The sequence below is a fragment of the Equus przewalskii genome, chromosome 6 (genome assembly GCF_037783145.1).
Source record: "Equus przewalskii isolate Varuska chromosome 6, EquPr2, whole genome shotgun sequence".
NCBI lineage: Eukaryota > Metazoa > Chordata > Mammalia > Perissodactyla > Equidae > Equus > Equus przewalskii.
In genome coordinates, this window is record NC_091836.1 from 59421880 (window position 1) to 59442196 (window position 20317).

The window sequence follows — 20317 nt, forward strand, 5'->3', positions numbered from 1 at the left end:
CTGGAAAAGCTCCCGGAAGGGCTCTCTACTGGACACAATGAAAACAATGAAAGAATTCAGTAAGAATGACAGGCTACATTCATAATATTGGCTACTAATAATAACAGTTATGGTGGCTGACATTTATCAAGTGCTGACTGAATGCCAGGCACTTCACATATACCCCCACTCTGAGGAAAGTGAGGCATAGAAATGTTTCTGTCGGTAGGTTAAGCTAATCAAAGCCGTATACTTTGATATTAAATATATTTATCCCCAGTGAGCTCCAAAGCCTCTTCTGTGATTTCTGACATCCATCTGCATTTCACCCTCACCGTGGCACTGGTGGGAGGCCCGAACCAGCAAGACACGGCAATGGCTTCCATGCAGCCCTATCCAGCCCCGCTTCTGTGTGTCCCACAAGGACCTGCCTCATGCACCATGTTCCTTCTTACCACTTCTTGGTCTGAGCACAGCTTCAAAAGTCCATACATTAATGTCTCCTGGAGGTTTTTCAGTCTCCCCCAAGCCATGGGCGTACTAGCTGTAGCTTTGTGCCATGGTTCTCTGTCCTTCTTGTTTGAGTGTTCCGTGTTTGTATTTCTTCTCATTGCTATGATGGGTGGTAGCCTTGTCTTGTGGCCATTGGCAGAGCTGTTGAAAACCCCATTGGATGGGAAGAGTCACTTCCTGCTTAGAGTCGGCCAGTGCTGGAGTCTCCCTGTGTAACCCCTAGAGAAATCCGCACCCACCCTGCAATGCAGTGGGACAGTTCAGCTCTATCATTTTGTGAACACTGTCCATAATTACACAGGAACCTCTCCTCAGTCTACTTATTAATCACCTGCTGTGAGCAGGACAAGGCCCCTCCCCTCTAGGTCTTCAAAGACCTGACAAGTTACGTTTCTGAAAAGCGTGCTTTTAGTTAAGACAATTTAAGTTGAATCTGATTTTCCTATGGAAAAAAATAATATAAGTTTTAGGAGATTTACACGCACTATCTCATTTCACCTTGACAACTCTATAAAATAGGTATAGTGATTATCCCTAGGTTATAGACATGGAAAGTGAGGCAGAGAGAGTTTAAGTAATTTGCTCAAGCTCACTGGGCTTGTGTGACAGCACCAAGATGGCCCCAAGCAATGAGACTCCAACCTGCAACCGAGCATTACCAGCACCCACTATCTTAGAATTGACCACACATACCACGATATATCTCTTCACTCTTCACCATAACCTTTCTAGTTGCAGATCTAGCCATGGAAATCCTGCTTCCTCTAAGCAGTCCATCTTCTAGACCTCCACAAAGAGAATCCTTAGAAACATGGAGCAGGCCAAGTCTCTTTCCTAATTTCAGGCCTTTGTGTGGCTCCCCGGTGCTTACAGGACAAAGTCCAAACTCCTTCACTCAGTTTCCCTACAAGGCACTTCATCACTGAGCCCTCCTTTCTACTCTAGCCTCACTGTTAGCCTCCCTCTACCATCAGCCTAGCCATTGTTCTTTTTCAATCTCGCACTCTCTTGCTCTCTTACCTCTGAGAATTTGAGTGTGCTATTCCTTCTCCCCTTTTCAAGTAACTCCTACTTTGTCCTTCAGGTACTAGCTTATGTCACTTCTTCTGGGAAGCCTTTCCTGTACACAGCAGACTGGGCCCTGCCTCCTCTATGTCTATATGTCCCATCTCCTTGCACTCACTTCACTATATTGGACTTGTAATAGTTTAATTGTCCCCTGACACCAGTCTCCAGGATGGAAAAGACTATGGCTTCTCCACCAGGGATCCTCAGCACCCAGCACAGAGCCTAGCATGTCATGGAGTTCAGTGAATGCTGACTGACTGAATGCAAAAGAGAGATGGGAGCATGAGAATGAGGCAGTGGAGAGGGAAGCCCCTTCCCTGATGTCTGCCAAACTCTGAGGCGAGACCAACTCCTTTGCCTTGTCCACCCTCAGACACACAGTTCTCAGAGAGCACCAGTGACTTTTCCCAAATTTAAATTTGACACAAGAAGATTGAGTGGGAGTAGATTCAGAGGCACCACATTAAAGAGGCTGTTCTGCAAGGCTGGCTGAGCACCAGTGCCTGAAGCTGGAAGATGAGGCTTGCAGGAGAGAGCTGGCCCTCAGAGACAGGCTCTGAACCAGGGAGGGGAGCTGTGGGAGGTGCTGTTCCCAGGATGATGTGCTTAGGGCATTTATTCGGATAAGCCATAAGCCCTTTTGTGATGTCACTCCCTGGAGGAGAAGCCTGTCCTCAGATGGGACCAGGACTAGAAGGGAGAGCTCCAGGAGCCCTGAATACAGAAAGATAAGATGGCACCCAGGATGTTAGTAAGCATGTGGGAGAGCCTGGAACTCAGGAAGTGAGGAACTCAGGGATTCTTATGCAACAGGCTAGACCAGCCAAGGCAGATCCCAGAGTCTGCTTTGCAAGCCATGAGTTTATTTATCTTGGTCTTAATTATTTTCCTTTAGGATTCAGAGAGCCTCATGTTGTTTTAAGCCTCACCCAGTCAGTCTCACAGTACAGAAAGAATGTGTCTTTGCTTAAACCCAAGCATTAAGCTCCTCTGGGGCCACATGGTGGCAGAGACAACAGTGGGAACCACACTGAGTGGCCACCTACGAGGGTTGAGGTGAGACTCTGGGGTAATTGGTTGGGCTTGTTCTGGGAAGGCAGAAACTCAGCTTAGTCTCTCGGTTCTCTCTCTCTCTTCCCAGCAAATTGCCCAGGAGGTCTCTGAGCAGCATCTGTCCCAGGGGAGACTGTACCCACCACTCAGCACCATCCGAGATGTGTCTTTGAGAATCGCCATCAAAGTAAGGGGCATGCTACCCCCTGTAATGTGGGTAGTGAGGCTCATCGACCTTCTCTCTCTGTGACTTTAGGAGGGCTAGGGAATGGCAGCTATGGAGACATCCTTAGCTCCATGGGCTGCACTACATGCAACCCAGAGGCTGGGTGACAATGCCCACTCAGGCCAGTTCTGGGAAAACTCCTGGATTTCCCCTAAAACATCAGGCAGAAAGGTCACCAAAGTCCATAGTTTTGTGGTCCAGAATGTGGGTGGAATTTTTAAAAACTGAATCATAAGTGCCCATTTATGCAGAAAGGTCAGCTTGCATAGCATCATGGAAAGAGCTCAGGCTCTGAGGTCCCGGGTCTGCCAGTCAGCAGCAGAATCACCCGGAGCCAGTCACTTCACATCCCTGAACTTCAGTTTCCTCCTTTTCCAAAGAGACCAGTAATTCCTCTCTCCCGGAGCTCTGGAGAAGATCAAAAGGCAACAGTGTGAAAGCTCCACACTCAGTGCCTTTCTGGCCAGAATAAGATGTTCATTCCTTCCTTCTCTTTCATAATGGCTGGGCCATGGGGTGATCAGATTCATGGAATATTCCCAGTGAAAATGTCACCCTAGAGACAATGCAGAGATGATGTGTTTTCAAAGAATCAGAACGTGGTGCAATGAAGACTGGCCCAACATTGATAATTGTTGAATCTAGATGATGAACACATGAAGGTTTATTATACTGTTATTTCTATTAGTATATGTGCTTTACATTTTCTATAATAAGTTTTTAAAATAATTTCAGAAAATGCATTGCACAACAGCACGCACTCCCCATGAGTTGTACAGGGCAGGATTCAGAATCAGCCCTTGAGACCAACAGTCCAGCTCATAGTCCAGCTCCACCCTGTCCAGTTCCTTCCTTTGTGGGATATTTAGATTCATGCTCTTCTGAAGCCAAATCTAATACCCAGAGAACAATGTCCAGGCTGTTTTTCCATTCAGCCCACATTTAGAGGGGAGAAAAATAGCAAGTATTGAGCACTTTTGCCTGCTACTTAATTTTATCCTCACATCACTCCAGAGAGAGGTCTCATTACCCCCACTTTACAGATGAAGAAACTGAGGCTCAACAAGGATAATGTCACTGCTGAGCACTCAGAGGCAGTTAGAAGCAGAGGTAGACTCTAGTCTGAGGCCTCCTGACCCTTGCCCAGTGTTTATTCCACTGTTTCACAGCTTCCTATCTAGGCAGGAAGCTCAAAATCCTTCCTATCCAGTGGCTCCATGGGCCACAACTCATGAGAGGAACACATCTAGTTCTTTGGGATATATTCCCCTTCTACAGGCTCCCAAGCAAGGGCCTTTAGGCAGCTTCCTCCTTAAATCCAGTTCCTCAGCCAAACATGTTTTTCCCTAGGTCCTTGACTTCGCGTACAAACACAACCTGGCCTCCTACTACCCGGAGCCCAAGGACAAGGAGGCTTTTGTAAGATCCCTGGTCTACACTCCAGACTATGACTCCTTTACGCTGGACAGCTACACTTGGCCCAAGGAAGCCATGAATGTTCAGACGATCTGACACAGTCTCAGAGGCTGGTGTGGAGCTGGATGAAGCCCAGAGTAATACTGACAATATAAATGGGTTCCAAAATGGCCATCCTTGTCACTGTGTTTTTCCTTTGAACTTTCTGGTGTGAGTGGAGATGCCCAGGCATACAGTGAATGAGAGCGTTGTCCCCAAAGGCCCTGAGAGTTCGCTTTTCTATAGCCCTCCTCTGACTTCCTTCCCAAGATCTCTTCATCTGTTGATTGCCAACTATTGGCTAGACCTTGCGGGGAATCTAGAATCTTGCCTAGAATTCTGCCTTCACAGAGCTCAGGGTTTAGTGGAGGAGATGAGATGTGGACACAATTCATTTTACCACAGGGAGAAAGTGGTAAGTTCATGAAAGAAGTGCAGATAAAGGTCAAGGGTGCTCCAAGAAGGGAGAGGGTACTTCCCATGAAGACAAAAGAGAAGGCCTCAGGGGGAGCAGTGTTTGCACTGAGTCTCAAGAGTGAAGGATGGGTAGGGGTCATGGGAAAATGAGGAATATGAGGGTAGTCACTGGCCAGAAAGTGTGGCCCACCCATCAGGGCCTTCAATCCCAGTGGAGGAATACACACCCTTGAAGACTCAGATGGGTGTGGGGACTGAGTGGCTGGAAGCAGCTCACTAGCTAGTCAAAATGGTCACTGCCCTGTGGGTTGTTGAGTATCAGGCATTCTTTTTTGGTTATTACTAAAAGGAAAACCAGAGAAATGTGGGTGGGGAGGGTCAGCAAGCCAAGAAGTGAGGAGGAAGAGAGGCAATGAGAAGAACAGCATGGGGAGTTGTAGGAAAGGCTTGATTTCATTTTCCTGGCTCTTGGAACCCTCTCTGTCTTCCACCCTTCACTGTCTGAAGTAATTCAGCAAACCAGAGCAGCTTTCTTCTAGAATGGTGTCAGTCTGTCCTAGGTGTTTCTTAGATCGAGTTTAGCTATAGTCTTCACCTCCCTTGTGTCCAGCAGAGCCCACACCAGGGGATGGGGTGGGGGAGACAAGCCTGCAGGCTCTGCAATCCAAGACTCTGCTAAATTGCTACGACCTATTGGGATGGCAGCTTCCAACCTCTAGTTTCATTGTATAACACAGGAAACAATACACCATGCTTATGGACCTACTGCTGTCCACCCCTGCTGCCAGCTCAGCCTCAGGATCCCCGCTGCCCAAAATGAATAGATCCTATATGGCCACCTCTCAGAACCAGGCCAGGTGGACTTTTGGGCACCTAGGAGAGTAATCAGCAGAGACACCAGTCACCCCTTGCCCAGGTCTTATTCTTCCAACATCTGCTTCCTTCCTTCCTTCCAAGAATATCCCGAGAAAGCATTCCTGTACTTATAAGTCCTGGGCTCACAGAGAATGAAAAACTCTTCAGAAGAGGATTTGAAGAGTGAAGCTGGAATCTGAACACCAGGGAACCTTTTACACTATCTTTTCTACATGCTGTCCCACAACTTCTTCTGTACCCCAACTACACTTCCCTTATACTCAATGTATTAGAAAAGAAAAATAGTAGAGAAAAATCCATGAAACAAAAACAAGTTCTTTGAAAAGATCAACTAGATCAACAAACTTTAGGTAAACTGAACCAAGAGAAAACAAAGAAGATACAAATTACATTTCCTTTGTTCCAACCACACTGAACATCTTGCTGGCACTAATAAACCCATGACTTTCAGGCCTGTGCCCTCTACATGCTTGGTTTCCACCTGGAAAATCTTTCTCTCTGCTTCCCTGCCTTTTGTCAATTAAATCTGATAAATTTTCTGCTTTCTGCTTGGAGACATCAGTCATCTAGAGTTCAAATGCAGTTGGCTCCAAGATGTCTTCCTGGATAGTTAATAATTACATTAGAAATCAACAACAGGAAAAAAGATATGAAATATCCAACTATTTGGAAATTAAACAATACATTTCTAAATAACCCATGGTTCAAAGAAGAAATCACAAGGTAAATTATATATCTTGACTTGAATGAAAAAAATCAATGAGTTGTAGCTAAAGCAGTGCTTAAAGGGAAATTTTATAGCTTTAAATGCCTATATCAGGGAAAAAAGAAAGAAAGATCTAAAAGCAATAACATGCACTTGTTAACAAACAAGAAAAAGGAAAGCAAACAAAATCCAAAGCAAGCAAAGATTAGAGCAGAAGTCAACAGACAAGAAATTGAATTAGTAATTATAAATCTTCCTACCAAGAAAAGCGAAGGCCCAGATGCCTTCATCTGTGAATTTTATCAAAAATTCACAGTAGAAATAATACCAATGCTTCACAAACTCTTTCAGAACATAGAGGAAGGAACACTTCCCAAATCATTCTATGATACTGGTATTACCCTAATATCAAAATCAGTAAAGACAACACAAGGAAAGAAACTACAGACGAATATCCTTCATGAATATAGATGCAAAATCCTAAGCAAAATATTAGCAAACCAAATCCATCAACATAAAAGAATCACACAAAATTGAATAAGTGGGATTTATCCCAGGAATATGAAGTTGTTTTAACATTTGAAAATTAATCAATGGAGTACATGATATTAATAGAATGAAGGACAAAAACCACAAGACCATGTCAATGGAGTGGAAAAAGCATTTGAAAGATATCCAGCACCTATAGATGATAAAACTTTCAACAGAGTAAGAACAGAAGAGAACATCCTCAACCTGATGAACCAACAGCTAACATCATACTTAATGGGGAAAAAATGAATACTTTCTCCCTAAAATCTGGAACAAGGCAAGGATGTTATTTTCACCACTTTTGGTCAACATGGAAGGTCTAGCCAGTTAAAGAAATAAAAAGAAATTAAAGGCATCTAGATTGGAAAGGAAGAGTAAAATTGCCTTTATTCACAGATGACATAATCCTGTATGTAGAAAACGCCAAAGACTACAATAGCATTCCCCTCTTTCTGTCTCTCTCTCTGCCTCTCTCCCTCGTAATAAATGAGTTTAGAAAGGTAATAGGATGCAAGGTCAATATACAAAAATCAATTGTATTTCTGTATACTAGCAGCAAACAATCTAGGAATAAAATTAAGAAAATTCCATTCACAATAGCATCAAAAAGAAAAAATACTTCCAGAAATATAAGAAGTGCAAGTCTTGTACACTGAACACTACTGCTAATAGAAATTAAAGACCTGTATAAATGAAGAGGTTCCATGTTCATGAATTTGAAGCCTCAGTATTGTCAAGGCTACAGTTCTCTCCAAATTATCTATAAAATCAACACTATACCTTTCAAAATCCTTGCAGGCTCTTTTTGTAGAAATTGACAGGCTGATCCTAAAATTTATATGGAAATTCAAAGGACCTAGAATAGGCAAAATTTTTGAAAAAGAAGAATAAAATATACCACCAAATTTCAAAACTGACCATAAAGTTACAATGATCAAGACTCTGTGATTATGTAGATCAATGGACAGAATTGAGAATTCACAAATAAGTCTTTACATTTACGGTAAATTGATTTTTCAACAAATCTACCAAAATAATTCAATGGGGGTAAGGATAGTCTTTGAATAAATGATGCTGGGACAACTGGATATCCACATGCAAAAAAAAGTGAATTTAGACATTTACTTCACACCATACACAAAAATTAACTCAAAATGGATTACCGACTTAAATGTTAGAGCTAAAACTATAAATTTTCTAGAAGAAAATATAGCAAAATAACTTTTGTCACTTATGGAAGAGAGTTCTTAGATACAATTTAAAAGCATGATTCTTAAAAGAACTGATAAATTGTACTCCGTCAAATTTTAAAACTCTTACACTTCAGAATACACCATTAAGGGAAAAAAAATGACAAGCAACATACTGGAACAGACTGTGAGAAAATATTTGAAAATTATATATCTGATAAAAGCATTGGATCCAGAATATATAAAGAACTTTTACAAGTCAATAAGAAGACAACAAACAACTCAGTTGAAAAAAATGGGCAAAATATTTGAACCAACATATTACTAAAAAAGATACGCAAATAGCTAACAAGCACACAAAAAGATGCTTAACATCATTAGTCATTAGCCATGTGAAAATTAAAACCACAGTGTGATACCACTTCACACTTAGAATGTCTATAATAAAAAAGACAGTAAGTGTTGGTGAAGATTGGAACCTCTTCTTCCAGCAGGACTTTGTTTCCTAAGCACTATGAGATTAAGGGAGATTTCCCTGTCTTTTAAAAGTTTTCGTTCTAACTCGCCAGCCTCTCATACATAGCCCCAGAGCTCAGCAAGTATCATTTAGTATAGTGGATGCAGCAGTTGCACCACCCAGATCCCTTTTCACGTCTGAAACACACATTCCCCCAGCTGTGTTATCATCTGGAAGCTCACAGCTGCATCCCTCCCTGGGAACTGCATTTGACTGAAGGAAGATGTTTCATCCAAGGGTATGCCCTCATCCCCAGGGATAGCCTGCATCCAAGGACTGGTTGATTCATGTCCAAAGGGCAACACCCTTGCCTCAAATGGGGACATCTCTAAATGGCCATCCCAGCTTCAGAGCTCCCTTCAAGATTGGCTGAGGCCACTCTTGCAACTATATGTGTCACCATTCAACTTCTTCTGCCATATCCTAGTTCTCTTGCTCCCTCACAGGTGTTGTTGGGACAACTCCCCAGTAAACCTCCAAATGCAAACCTCAGATTCAGTATCTGTTTCCTGAGGATCTCAACTTGCAACATGTGGCAGGAACTGGTCAAGCTTGTCAATTTTCCAATCTGTTGCACCAGCCCCCCATGACCATCAAAAGCTTTGCTGGGTTTCTCTTTCCCTCAGTAGAGACCCTCTGCATGGACCAAGCCTGATCCTTGGTCTGTGTCCAGAACCAGTAAATGCCCCCAGCGAACAAAATGGCCACTCACCTCAAGAGAGCATCTCCCTCTCCGGAATTCCTATCACCTAGTCCTTGTTGCTTTCATGTTGTATTTTACTAACATGTCTTTAAACATACAACTTTTGTAATTTATCCATATTTTTCTGGTTGTTGCAGGCAGGGTTTTGGGCTGCCATGATCTACTACATCCTATCCAGAAGTGGAAGTTTAGACACAGATTTTCAAAATTCCAAATGTATAGATATTATATTTTTGTTCCTAACTTAATTGAAGTCAAAGAATTTATTTGTATTATTCAAATATTTTAAAATTTGCTGAAATTTTTTTTTGTTAAATATAGTCAAATTTAATAAGATATTTCATATACTTAAAAAGAAAATGGATTCTCACTTTTGGACAATGTCCCTTATATGTTTATGGAATCAAGCTTGTTGTTTCATTCAAATCTATATCCTTAATGATTTTTGTCTCCTTGATCTGTTCCTGAAAGGATAGGAAAATTTCCCACCACTATGCTAAACTTGTCAATTTTCCTTGTAGTTCTCTCCATATTTGCTTTATATATTTTAGACCAGTGTTATTTGATGGATAAAGTTTAGAATTGTTATAAGTTCCTGATGAACTGAAAATTTTGAAACTTTATTTCCTTTATCTCTAGTAATGCCTTTGCTTATTAACACAGCTATATTATCTTGCTTAGATAATATAAGCAATTATATTTCTTCTCCTGCAATTCCTTACTTGTTTAGATGTTCAAGCTCTTGTACTAGCTGGTGAATGGTGAACACTGACAAATTATTTCCTTCATAGAACTATATTCCCAGGGGCTGGCCGCAGTCGTTAAGTTCGCACATTCTGCTTCAGTGGCCCGGGGTTCACCAGTTCAGATACTGGGTGTGGACCTACCCACCACTTATCAAGCCATGCTGTTGGCAGGCGTCCCACATATAAAGTAGAGGAATATGGGCATGGATGTTAGCTCAGGGCCAGTCTTCCTCAGCAAAAAAGAGGAGGATTGGTGGCAGATGTTAGCTCAGAGCTAATCTTCCTCAAAAAAATAAAGAAAGAACTATATTCCCAGCAGTATGACTATATGGTTAAACGAACATTAATATCTCACCATTTTTTCAATTAAATAATAAAACAAAGTATCACATATTCCAAATATTAAGTTACACAGTTCAAAAACCATATAAAATATTAGATGTCTGATGAATTCATTGGTAGAAATCCATTCTTTTTTGGTTGGGAAGACAAGAAAAAAATACTACACTTCAAACAAAAATAAGTTAATAAACAACTTCCAGTAGGTACGGCAAAGAATTAAAAGCTTTTCAGAAATTTTACAATTTAGAAATGTTTTAGCTACAAAGCATTTTCACCTTTAAAAAAAAAAAGAGTTTTTCTAAATGAAAGGACCTATTGTATACACCCTGGACAAGACAAAGGCAACATTTTACTAGAATATTTCCTAGCCTCCTCCCATTTTGTCTTCAGGCCCTCCCCTCTAGGTTGCACCGCAAGTGTAAATACTAAGTTAAGTGAAAGACTTTTTTGTCTGAAGATATTACACACATGTGCTTCTGTAGAATGTGTATTTTACGTGAACTTTCAACCAGAGATTTGTGATTTTTCAAAATGGAGGTTTTCATAACAGCACAAAATGAGATTTATAGAAGTAAATCACCATAAGTCTTGGTAAGGATCCAACAAATCAGTTGTCGCACAAACCTGATGTATACTGGTAGGCATATGAGGTGGTAAACATTAAGGAGCAGACAAATAACCATATAGGCCCTACTTGCAATGTTTGAAATGACTGAAGGAATAAACCACGTGTGGTTTAGAGTGCTGTTCATAATTCCCAGGATTTTAATTCTGTATGATACTAAAAAATACACAAGTATTATGCTGGGTATTTTGGCACCTAATCTCTCAACTTTTTACATATTGTTTCTGATGTGGGAATAGTAGTAAGCCAAACAGGTTGCAATTCGGTCAAGCTGGTGGCTTTTCAATACTGCTATGGAATCTTCGTTAGAATTGTCAGTCATGAAGCCTACATGTTGGCTAATATGTGCAGTAAACTAAGTCCTGTCTCAAGTTCCACTTTGAAAGCAACAGCATCAGGCAGCCAAGTTTTATTGAACGCAACAGTTGTTTCTATGACCCCAGGAGTCTTTGAAGCGCAGCCGCATTTTAGAACGGTATTTCTCCAAATACAAAAGTTGCTTGCTGTTAAAAGCTCCCCGCCGCTTTTGTCTTATAAACTGTACTGCATCTTCATTTTTCATCCCACCTTCAATTAATGCTAGGGCAACAAGCACTGGAGTTCTCCCAAGACCTGTAACACAGTGAACGGCAATGCAACAACCAGGTTCTTCACGAAATTTACTATTTACAAGACTTAACCAGTCATCAACAATCTGGTTAGAGGGCGATGAGCCGTCATCAAAAGGCCAATCCAGAACCTGGATGCCTTCTTTCTCCACGACAGCAGTGTCATAAGTTGCTTCACATACTCTTACTATTGTGGTAACTCCATATTCCTTAAGTTCCTCTATAAATCTGTTTAAGGTTGCACTGGTTGGATTGTGTGTAATAAGAAATCTCATGTTCCTGTATGCGACTTCCACAGGGGCTAGGCAGTTCATTGGAGCCATGTTAATTTAAAAACACACAATACGGTTACAAAAACTTTTTAAATTTTTGAATACAGAAATGATGTAAAGAAACTGAGGTCTGCTCCAATAGACTCCACTCGAAATTCTCAACGCTTTGAATATGAAACTGGGAGCAACCGGAAATGAAATGAACCCCCTAACAAGAAGCAATCCTCCAGTTCAGTAACACTGAGTCAAAGGGAAGGAAATGCAGGAGGTCGGAATTCTTGTGAAATGCTCTGATTTCAATTCTACTCGTCTGCGCACAGGACGACCGCTCGGACGGGGGCTTCCTGGTGCAGCAGCAATGGACGTCCACGGTTCACTCGTCCTCAGGAAGGTCGTGCTGTGCCTGGCAGTAATCTCCGGGGCCCTTCAGAAACTCCATCCAGGCGTGACCAAGACCACCACACAAAGGAGGCTGTTCACTCATTAAAGATTGTAGCCCAGTCATACAGCCGGTCCCCCGGCAGCGACACAGGCGGCGGCGGCGGCAGAGTAGGGAGCGGGGGTGGTCGTCGCGGAAGAGCGGCGGCGGCTGCGCGACCCACGGCTCCCGCGTGCGCCAGCGTCGAGAGCGCCATTCCGCGCGCGCCGAGGCGTTGCGGCGTCACAAACCCTCTCTTTTATAGCGGCCGTGACGTGCGCTCCTCTTCACCAATCGCGGCCGGGCCAGCCGGGAACCTCAGAGCGAGGGCGCGATGCCCGCCCCCCGGAGACGCCAGCGCGCCGGGCCGTGGGGCACCGACTCCCGGAGGGAGAATTGTGGAGCCTGAGGCGCTTCACCTCCGGGTCGGGAGGAAGGTGGCTGAGGAGGGGCGCGGTGGGGATGCTGGAGGAGGAAGCCTCTAAGAGGCTGAAGGGAGACGTGGGGCTGGACTAAGACTGGCCGGAAATGCAGGTAGTGGGAGAAGAGTCCCATCTCTTGACTCTCATAAATCTTTTTCCATCGGCTTCGTGTTTTAGCCTGGCTCTTGCCAACGTGTTGCTAGGCTTTTTTTCAATCAAGTCTGACAGACTTTGTCTTTTAACTGAAGAACTTACTGCGTTTACGTTATTTTATTACATTATATATTTTTTTGTTATTTTACATTACACTATATTATTGCTATATTTGCATCTGTTTTTGCGTTCATTTTGTGCTATTTGGCATATTTCTGTATTTCTTTTTTTGTCCTCTCCCCCTTATTTGTTTTAAAGATTGGCACCTGAGCTAACAACTGTTGCCAATCTTTTTTTTTCCTGCTTTTTCTCCCCAAATCCCCCCAGTACATAGTTGTATATTTTAGTTGTGGGTCCTTCTAGTTATGGCATGTGGGATGCCGCCTCGGTGTGGCCTGAACAGTGGTGCCATGTCTGCACCCAGGCGAAACCCTGGGCCCTGGAAGTGGAGCGCTCAAACTTAACCACTTGGCCACAGGCTGGCTTCTTTGTCCTTTCTTGATTTGTTTTAGACTAAAGATTTTCCTCCCCTAAGTCCATATTTTCCCTCTACTGTTGTGGAAATTTGTAATTGTGCTTAAAACGTCTTAGAAGTTATTGTAGGTTAGACACTGTTCTAAATCTAAATGGCTTTACAGAAATTTGTTTGATATAACAACCCAATCAATTCGATACTACTATTATTTCTATTGTTCTGATTTAAAAAAAGAAAAAGAAAAAAACCCTAGGCACAGAAAAGTTATTTTCCCAAGGTGACAGAGCTAGTAAATGGCAGGGCAGAGGTTTGAATCCTGGAGTTCTAGCTCTAGGGTCTACCTAATATATATGTCCTATTATATACCTGTTTATATTCTTTTAGTACTTAAAAAGCTTAGCAAAAGTCAAACATTCAAAATCTTTTCCCATCTCTTGAAGGAACTCAACATACGTTAACTATTAATGTTGTCAAGCATTTTTTAACCCCACAAATTGTTTATAAAAATCAGTGTTTATTTAAATTTGCCCAATATGTCATCAGTTTCTTTGCTCACTATTCCTTCTTGTATCTCCACCCTTTCTTCTAGGATAATCGTAGAATAATTCTCCTTTATCCAAGAGCATCTTTTGGACGTTCCTTTAGTTGTTAGTATATGATCAACTTTGATAAATATTTTATAGAATCTTGAAAACATGCATCCTCACTGTTGAAAATGCATTTTATTTTTGGTAGACTTTTTTTTTTGTTTTTTCTTTGGCTTTTCAACAAACTTTTTTCCCTAAATTCTTTTATTTTGCTTTCATTGTTAATAGTTTTGCTGGGTACACAATTCTACATTGATACTTATTTTCTCAGCCCTTTGAAGATATTCCTTGTCTTTAGGTTTCCTCTCTAATAGCTTCATAATTTTCTAAAATGTCTGAACTTTGTTTCCTGGCTTAGGCATGGCCCATAACAGTAAAGCCCTATTTCTTCCTTCTTTCCTCTTCCTTCCTCTTCACTCTTCTTTCTTCCTACCTTCATTTCTTCTTTAATAACTCAATCCACTATATGAGGTGGAACAAGGTAGTTGTCTATGCAGCAGGTAGGGGTGCAGAGGATATTAGAGTCTGGTGGGGTGGTGAGAACGGTATTCAAGCAAGGGTAGGGGTGGTAGTAGCAGCCTGGTGCAGGCTTTAGAACTCAAGCAGAGTGGAGAGGGCATACACATGAGGGGACAGCAGTGGTTATCAAAGATACTTAAGGGTTCATCCAGTAGTACATTGAAGATAATGGGAATCTGATTTCTCACTGTCAGACAGGAGTTACAAATATGGAAAGGGAGAAAAGTAGAATTAACTCTAGGATCTTGGATTGAAATTGGTTGTATTGATGTGAACTCATCAATTTCAATAGAGAGAGATGATTATAGAAATATAGATGTGTGTGTGAGTTCCCCAGCTTCATCTACAGAGAGCATAGAGGGCCTCAAGCAATGACATCCCAAGAGCAATGAGAACAACTAGCACTCAGATCATGGTTTCTTAATACCATTCTTCATTCAAAGGCATCAAGTCTTAGAGAAATGGCTGCTTCCAGAGGTAGGGCACAAAAAGTACAAGAGAAGCCTGGAATATCTTGTTATAACAGAAAGTAAAGAAGTGTTCAAAAAATGATAGGAATGACAAAAGGACATGGAACACAGAGCAAAGGAGGCTAAAGAGACCTGACAACTAAATGTGATGTGGGATCCTGGATGGGATCTTGGAACAGAAAAACGACTAGGAAAAAACTACTAAAATCTAAATAAAGTGTGAAGTTTAGTTAATAGTAAAGTACCAATGTTGGCTCCTTAGTTATGACAAATGTATCATAGAAATAGAATATGTTAACAGTGGGGGAAACTGGGTGAGGAGTATACAGTGAACTCTCTAAAACCATTCTAAGACTTTTAAAAAATTATTTAAATCAAAACAAAAAGCAAAGAAGCCAGTTTGAAGGGCTCCCACTGGTCATGATTTTTATATCAATGATAGGAATGAATTATAACTCATTGAATAAAATAGAAATCATTGTCTATACTGATAGCAATAAATAGGGGGAAACCAATTCTTTGCCTTATAGTAGAATGCCAACTAATAAATGTAGCAGGAATGGTGGAATTCGAAAAATCTGTATTTAGCAATCATCATTGCAATTATTCATTTAGCAAAGAAACATCAATAGATACTAAAGCTAGTGGGTAAAGTTGATGAAGAATGGGATATGTATTTACTTTTGAAAGTCCCTACCACAAGAAACCAATTAGTTACAAAAGAAAAAACAGCTTGATAGTCATAAACCTTGCAGGTGTCACTTAATCAGATGATCAAAATTCACATGACCAGTAATGGGACAAACTGAATTGTGTGCTACGTGATAGCATTGAACGCAAGGAATATAGCATCATATCTGTGATTTTCCTGCCAAAAAATACATTCCTGGAATTTTATCATGAGGTAAAATCAGAAAAATCCAAATGAAAAGACTGAAATCTTCAAAAGTGTCAGCCATGAAAGTCAAGTCAAGGCTGAGGACTGTTCCAGGTTGAAGGAGATTAGGAAGATAATGGCAACTAAATGTAACACATGATCATAGATTGGATCCTGTTGCTTAAAAGGACATTATTGGGACAATTAACAAAATTTGAATTGAGTTTTTGGATGATATGGTAATGGTGAATCAATGTTCATTTTCTGATTTGGGTGGTTATATTGTGGTTTTATGGGAGAATATCCTTATTTGTAAGGCATTTTACCCAAAAGTATTCAGAAGTGACAGGGCATATATCAGCAACTTGCTCTTAGTTCTAGAGAGTGGAGGGCATATTTTTACAATTTTTGAATCTTCTCTGTAAGTTTAAAATTATTTCAAAATGAAAATGTATCTTTAGCATTAATTTATAAAGTCTAGGTCATAAGTAATTAGCTGATGCTCACCTCTCTGGATTCTTGCTCCCACTTTCTCTTTGCTTCTGGAGACTTTTTTTTGCAGCTTTACATTTTTAAAAGATTTTAAAAATATTTTAGCTAGCATTGTTAGTTATTTTGCAGCTGCCTCTCCCCAAAATTTCAAGATATGGCAGACTGGCAGTTGTCCACTATGATCCATTTTCCACATTTTTAGTACTAGCATTCCCTGAGTTTTTCACTAAACAAATGGCCACCAAGCTAGAGACTTCAATTCCCAACCTCCCTTGCAGCATGGTGTGACTATGTGATTAAATTCTGGCCAGTGGGACATGGGCAGAAATAATGGTGCCACTTCCAGGTTACACTCCTTAAAAAAATGCAGTTTCTCCCCTGCCCTTTTCTTCCTACTTGCTAATTGGAAGATGATGAGAACTGGAGCAGTTGCCTTGACCCGGTGGTGGAAACCACAGGAGAAGCTAGTAGACCCACCCTTCTATCAGACTACTTACCTCCAGGCCGGCCGTTTCTTGAGAGAAAAATGCACTTCTGTTTTGGTTAAGCCTCTGTTGTTTGATCTCTGTTAAAGCACTATTCTAACAAAATTTCACTGAAAGAACTGAAGTGCCAGCTGATTTGGGGGAAAGGTGAGAGGTGGAAGAATAAGACTCAAAACCACCATGAAACACTTCTGGTGCTGGCCAAGATGGAGTAAGCCCACTACCACATTTCTCTGCAACTGATTATAACTGAACAGAACTGAAAAAACAACTACCTGAGGACTCCGAAAAGTAAATAATAGTCAGTCAAAACTTGAAGGATGACTTGCATAGTGATGAATTTCCTGGTAAATTAATTCCTTTTCTGGTTTTGACCTGAGGGCAATCTGAAATCCAGAACTATGCAGATTGCATAAACTCAAGAGAAATCCCCTCTTTCTAGCCAGAGAACCAGGAAAAGGGTTCCCTGTGAGCTGGAGAGTATGAAGGAATTGCCCTTTTTTCTTTTTTTTTCCCCCTCTCAGGTGTGCCCCAAGACCAGCTGCAGTCATAAATCTGCACAGCAGCAATAGTGGTGGTGGTGGCGGCAGTGCAAGCACCTAAAGCACCCAAGATGCACGTGTGAAAAACAGATCCAAAGAAATACAGGTTTTGAGAATTGACCCGACAAAATAACTGTTACCCACAGAAGGTGAGACAGAACACACATTCTGAACTTCAAGATTTTGCTGGCTTAAAAAAAAAAAAAATCAACACTCTCCAGAGGATTTTAGCAGGACCCAGAGTTTCACAACATAATTTTCAAAATGTTCAAGATACAATACAAAATTACTCAACATACGAAGAACCAACAAAATGTAACTAATTCTCAAGGGAAAGGACAACAAATGCCAACCCAAGATGACCTCAATATTGGAATTCTTAAATAAAGACCTTAAAGCAGATATTATAACCATACTCCATGAGGTAAAAGTAAACACTATAAAACGAGTGAAAAGTTAGACATTCTCAGGAGAGAAATAGAAACTATAAAAAAGAAGAAAATGGAAATTTTAGATTTGAGAAAAATATAATGCAACATTCCCTGGATGCGTTCAATAACAGAACATAGACAATGGAGGAAAGAATCAGTGGATTTGAAGATAAGCAGAAATTATCCTTTCTGAAAAGCAGAGGAAGAAAAGGTGAAAATAATAATGAATAAAGCCTCAGAGACCTGTGGAACTATATTTAAAGTTTGAACATGCAGTTCATTGGAGTTCCAAAAGGAGAGGAGAAAGATATTGGTACAGAACAAATATTTGGATAATGGACAAAACTTCCCAAAATTTGGTGAAAGACATAAATGTAAAGACTCAAGAAACTCAGTAAACCCCAAACATAATAAACCCAAAATAGACCACCCTGAAAATACATCATAATCAAACTGCTGAAAACTAAAAGTAAAGAAGGAAATCTTGAAAGCAGCCAGATAAAAACAACACATTACATATAGGGAACAATGATTCAAATGATTGAATCTTCCATCAGAAACCAAGGAACCAGAAACGGGAATGATACCGTTAAGGTGCTGAAAAAAAACCCTGTTCATTCAGAATGCTACTTCCAGCAAAAATGCCCTTCAGGAATAAAGGTAAAATAAAGACATTCTCAGATGAATGAAGACTAAAAAAGATTCTGTTGCCACTGTTATGGGCTGAATTGTGACCCCTCAAAATTCATATGTTGAAGTCCTAACCCCCAGTACCTCAAATTGTGACTATATTTGGATATAGGGTCTTTAAAAAGATGATTCAGTTAAAATGAGGTCAGCAGAGTGGGCCCTAATCCAATATAGCTGGTGTCCTTGTAAGAGGAGGAAATTAGGACACAGACACAAACTCAAAGCGAGCAAAAGAAATAATGAGTAGAAGTCAATCACATTGAGAAGAAAAAAATAGAGAAAAATTAATGGAACAAAAGCTGTTCTTTGAAAAGACCGATATATTTTTAAAAACTTCTATCAGACTGACCGAGAAAGAAAGAAGACAAAAATTACTGATATTGAAAATCAAAGAAGGGATTTCACTACAGACCCCACAGACGTTGAAAGGGTAAGGGGGGAACACTATTAACAACTGTATGCCCATAAGTTCAACAAGAGCTGAAATTCCTTGATACAATCTACCAAAATTGAATTCATCATTTAAAACTCCCCAACAAAGAAGACTCCAGGCCTGGATGGTTTCATTAGTGAATTTTGCCAGGTATTTAAGGAAGAAATCATATGAATTCTTCACAATCTCTTCCAGAAAATAGGAGAAAAGGGAACATTTCCCAACTCATTTGATGAGGTCATCATTACCCCAATATCAAAATTTGATGAAGATGCTACAAAAAATAAAAGAACATTACAAAGCATGACCAGAACATTATAAGGAAACCATAATAAGCTTTTAACACTTGAATTATCAAGTCAATTATCCTTCCTCCTCCACCTCATGTCCCTCCATAATTCATCGTGCAAAACCAAACCCAACCCAACCAAAAAAAAGAAAAGCCTCAGATACATCTATGCAGGCAAGACCCAAGAGAAAATGCCAGCAGCCTCAGATCTCCCACTGCATGCCCTTCTGATGCAGGGCTCTATGAGTGGAGTGGGACTTGAGCTGAATTTTAGATCCCATTCACCCTGTGGTAGGCTGAATAATGGCCTCCCCAAAATACCCAAATCCTGATCCCTGGAACCTGTGAATGTTACCTTCTATGGCAAATAGGATTCTGCAAATGTGATTAAGGATCTTGAGATGGGGAGATTATCCTGAACTATCAGGTGGGCCCTAAATGTAATCACAACTGTTTTTATAAGAGAGAGGCAGAAGGAGATTTGACTAGAGGAGAAGGTAATGTAACAACAGAAGCAGAAAGACATTTGAAGATGCTACACTGCTAGCTTTGAAGATGGAGGAAGGGGCCATGAGTCAAGGAATGTAAAGAATGGCTCTAGAAGCTGGAAAAGGCAGGAAAAGGATTCTCCTTTCAGAGGCTTCAGAAGCATACAGCCCTGCTAACCACTTGACTTTAACCCGGTGAAAGTGATTTCAGATTTCTGACCTCCAGAAGTGTCAGAGGATAAATTTATGTTGTTTTAAGCAGCCAGGTTTGTGGTAATTTGTTGCAGCAGCGATGGGAAACTGGGAGCTAGGAGCCTTTGTACGTAGCCCCGTCTGCACGGCGCTTCAAGATGGCCTGTGTGTCGTCCACTTCGTCCTCTTCCACCCATAAACTAGTACATTGAGATATAGGCTGCAAATACTTAGCATTTCTTCTCTCTTTGGATTTCTAAGGCCTCCCTCAGCCTAGGCATTGGGGCATACATTTTCACTTGTTTATCTCTGGCTCCTTTCTCTCTGGTCCTCAAATGTATTGGAACTAGAAGTTCTGGGACTTAGCTTTGGGAGGTGGGGCAAATAGCTACTGGGTTTTCTTGGGGTACCTCTGAAGGAGATCTGGTTACAGCAAAATAGGACCTAAACATTCCTGTCTTTTGGTCAAATACCATTATAATATCATCTTAACCACTAATGAATTCCACAAAACTACAAAGTACTAT

At 40.9% G+C, this 20317-nt stretch overlaps 1 protein-coding gene, 1 long non-coding RNA gene and 1 pseudogene across 7 annotated transcripts in view; 2 read left to right on the forward strand and 1 right to left on the reverse strand.

The window, feature by feature from the left end:
• Positions 1-4427, forward strand: part of ME3 (malic enzyme 3) — a 179629-nt gene extending 175202 nt beyond the window's left edge. For all 6 annotated transcript variants that reach the window (XM_008540396.2, XM_008540405.2, XM_070625619.1 and 3 more), the window contains 2 exons: positions 2702-2800; positions 4190-4427. In XM_008540396.2, coding sequence (XP_008538618.2) covers positions 2702-2800; positions 4190-4351 — 261 coding nt within the window. In that variant the 3' untranslated portion in view covers positions 4352-4427. The remainder of the gene's footprint in view (positions 1-2701; positions 2801-4189) is intronic.
• A 6790-nt stretch (positions 4428-11217) lies between these two features.
• On the reverse strand, positions 11218-12034 carry LOC103564562 (protein tyrosine phosphatase type IVA 1 pseudogene; annotated as a pseudogene).
• A 531-nt stretch (positions 12035-12565) lies between these two features.
• On the forward strand, positions 12566-19859 carry LOC139084158 (uncharacterized). Its single transcript, XR_011541509.1, has 2 exons — positions 12566-12779; positions 17250-19859. It is a non-coding gene; the product is annotated as an uncharacterized lncRNA (long non-coding RNA).
• The last annotated feature ends 458 nt before the right edge of the window (positions 19860-20317 follow it).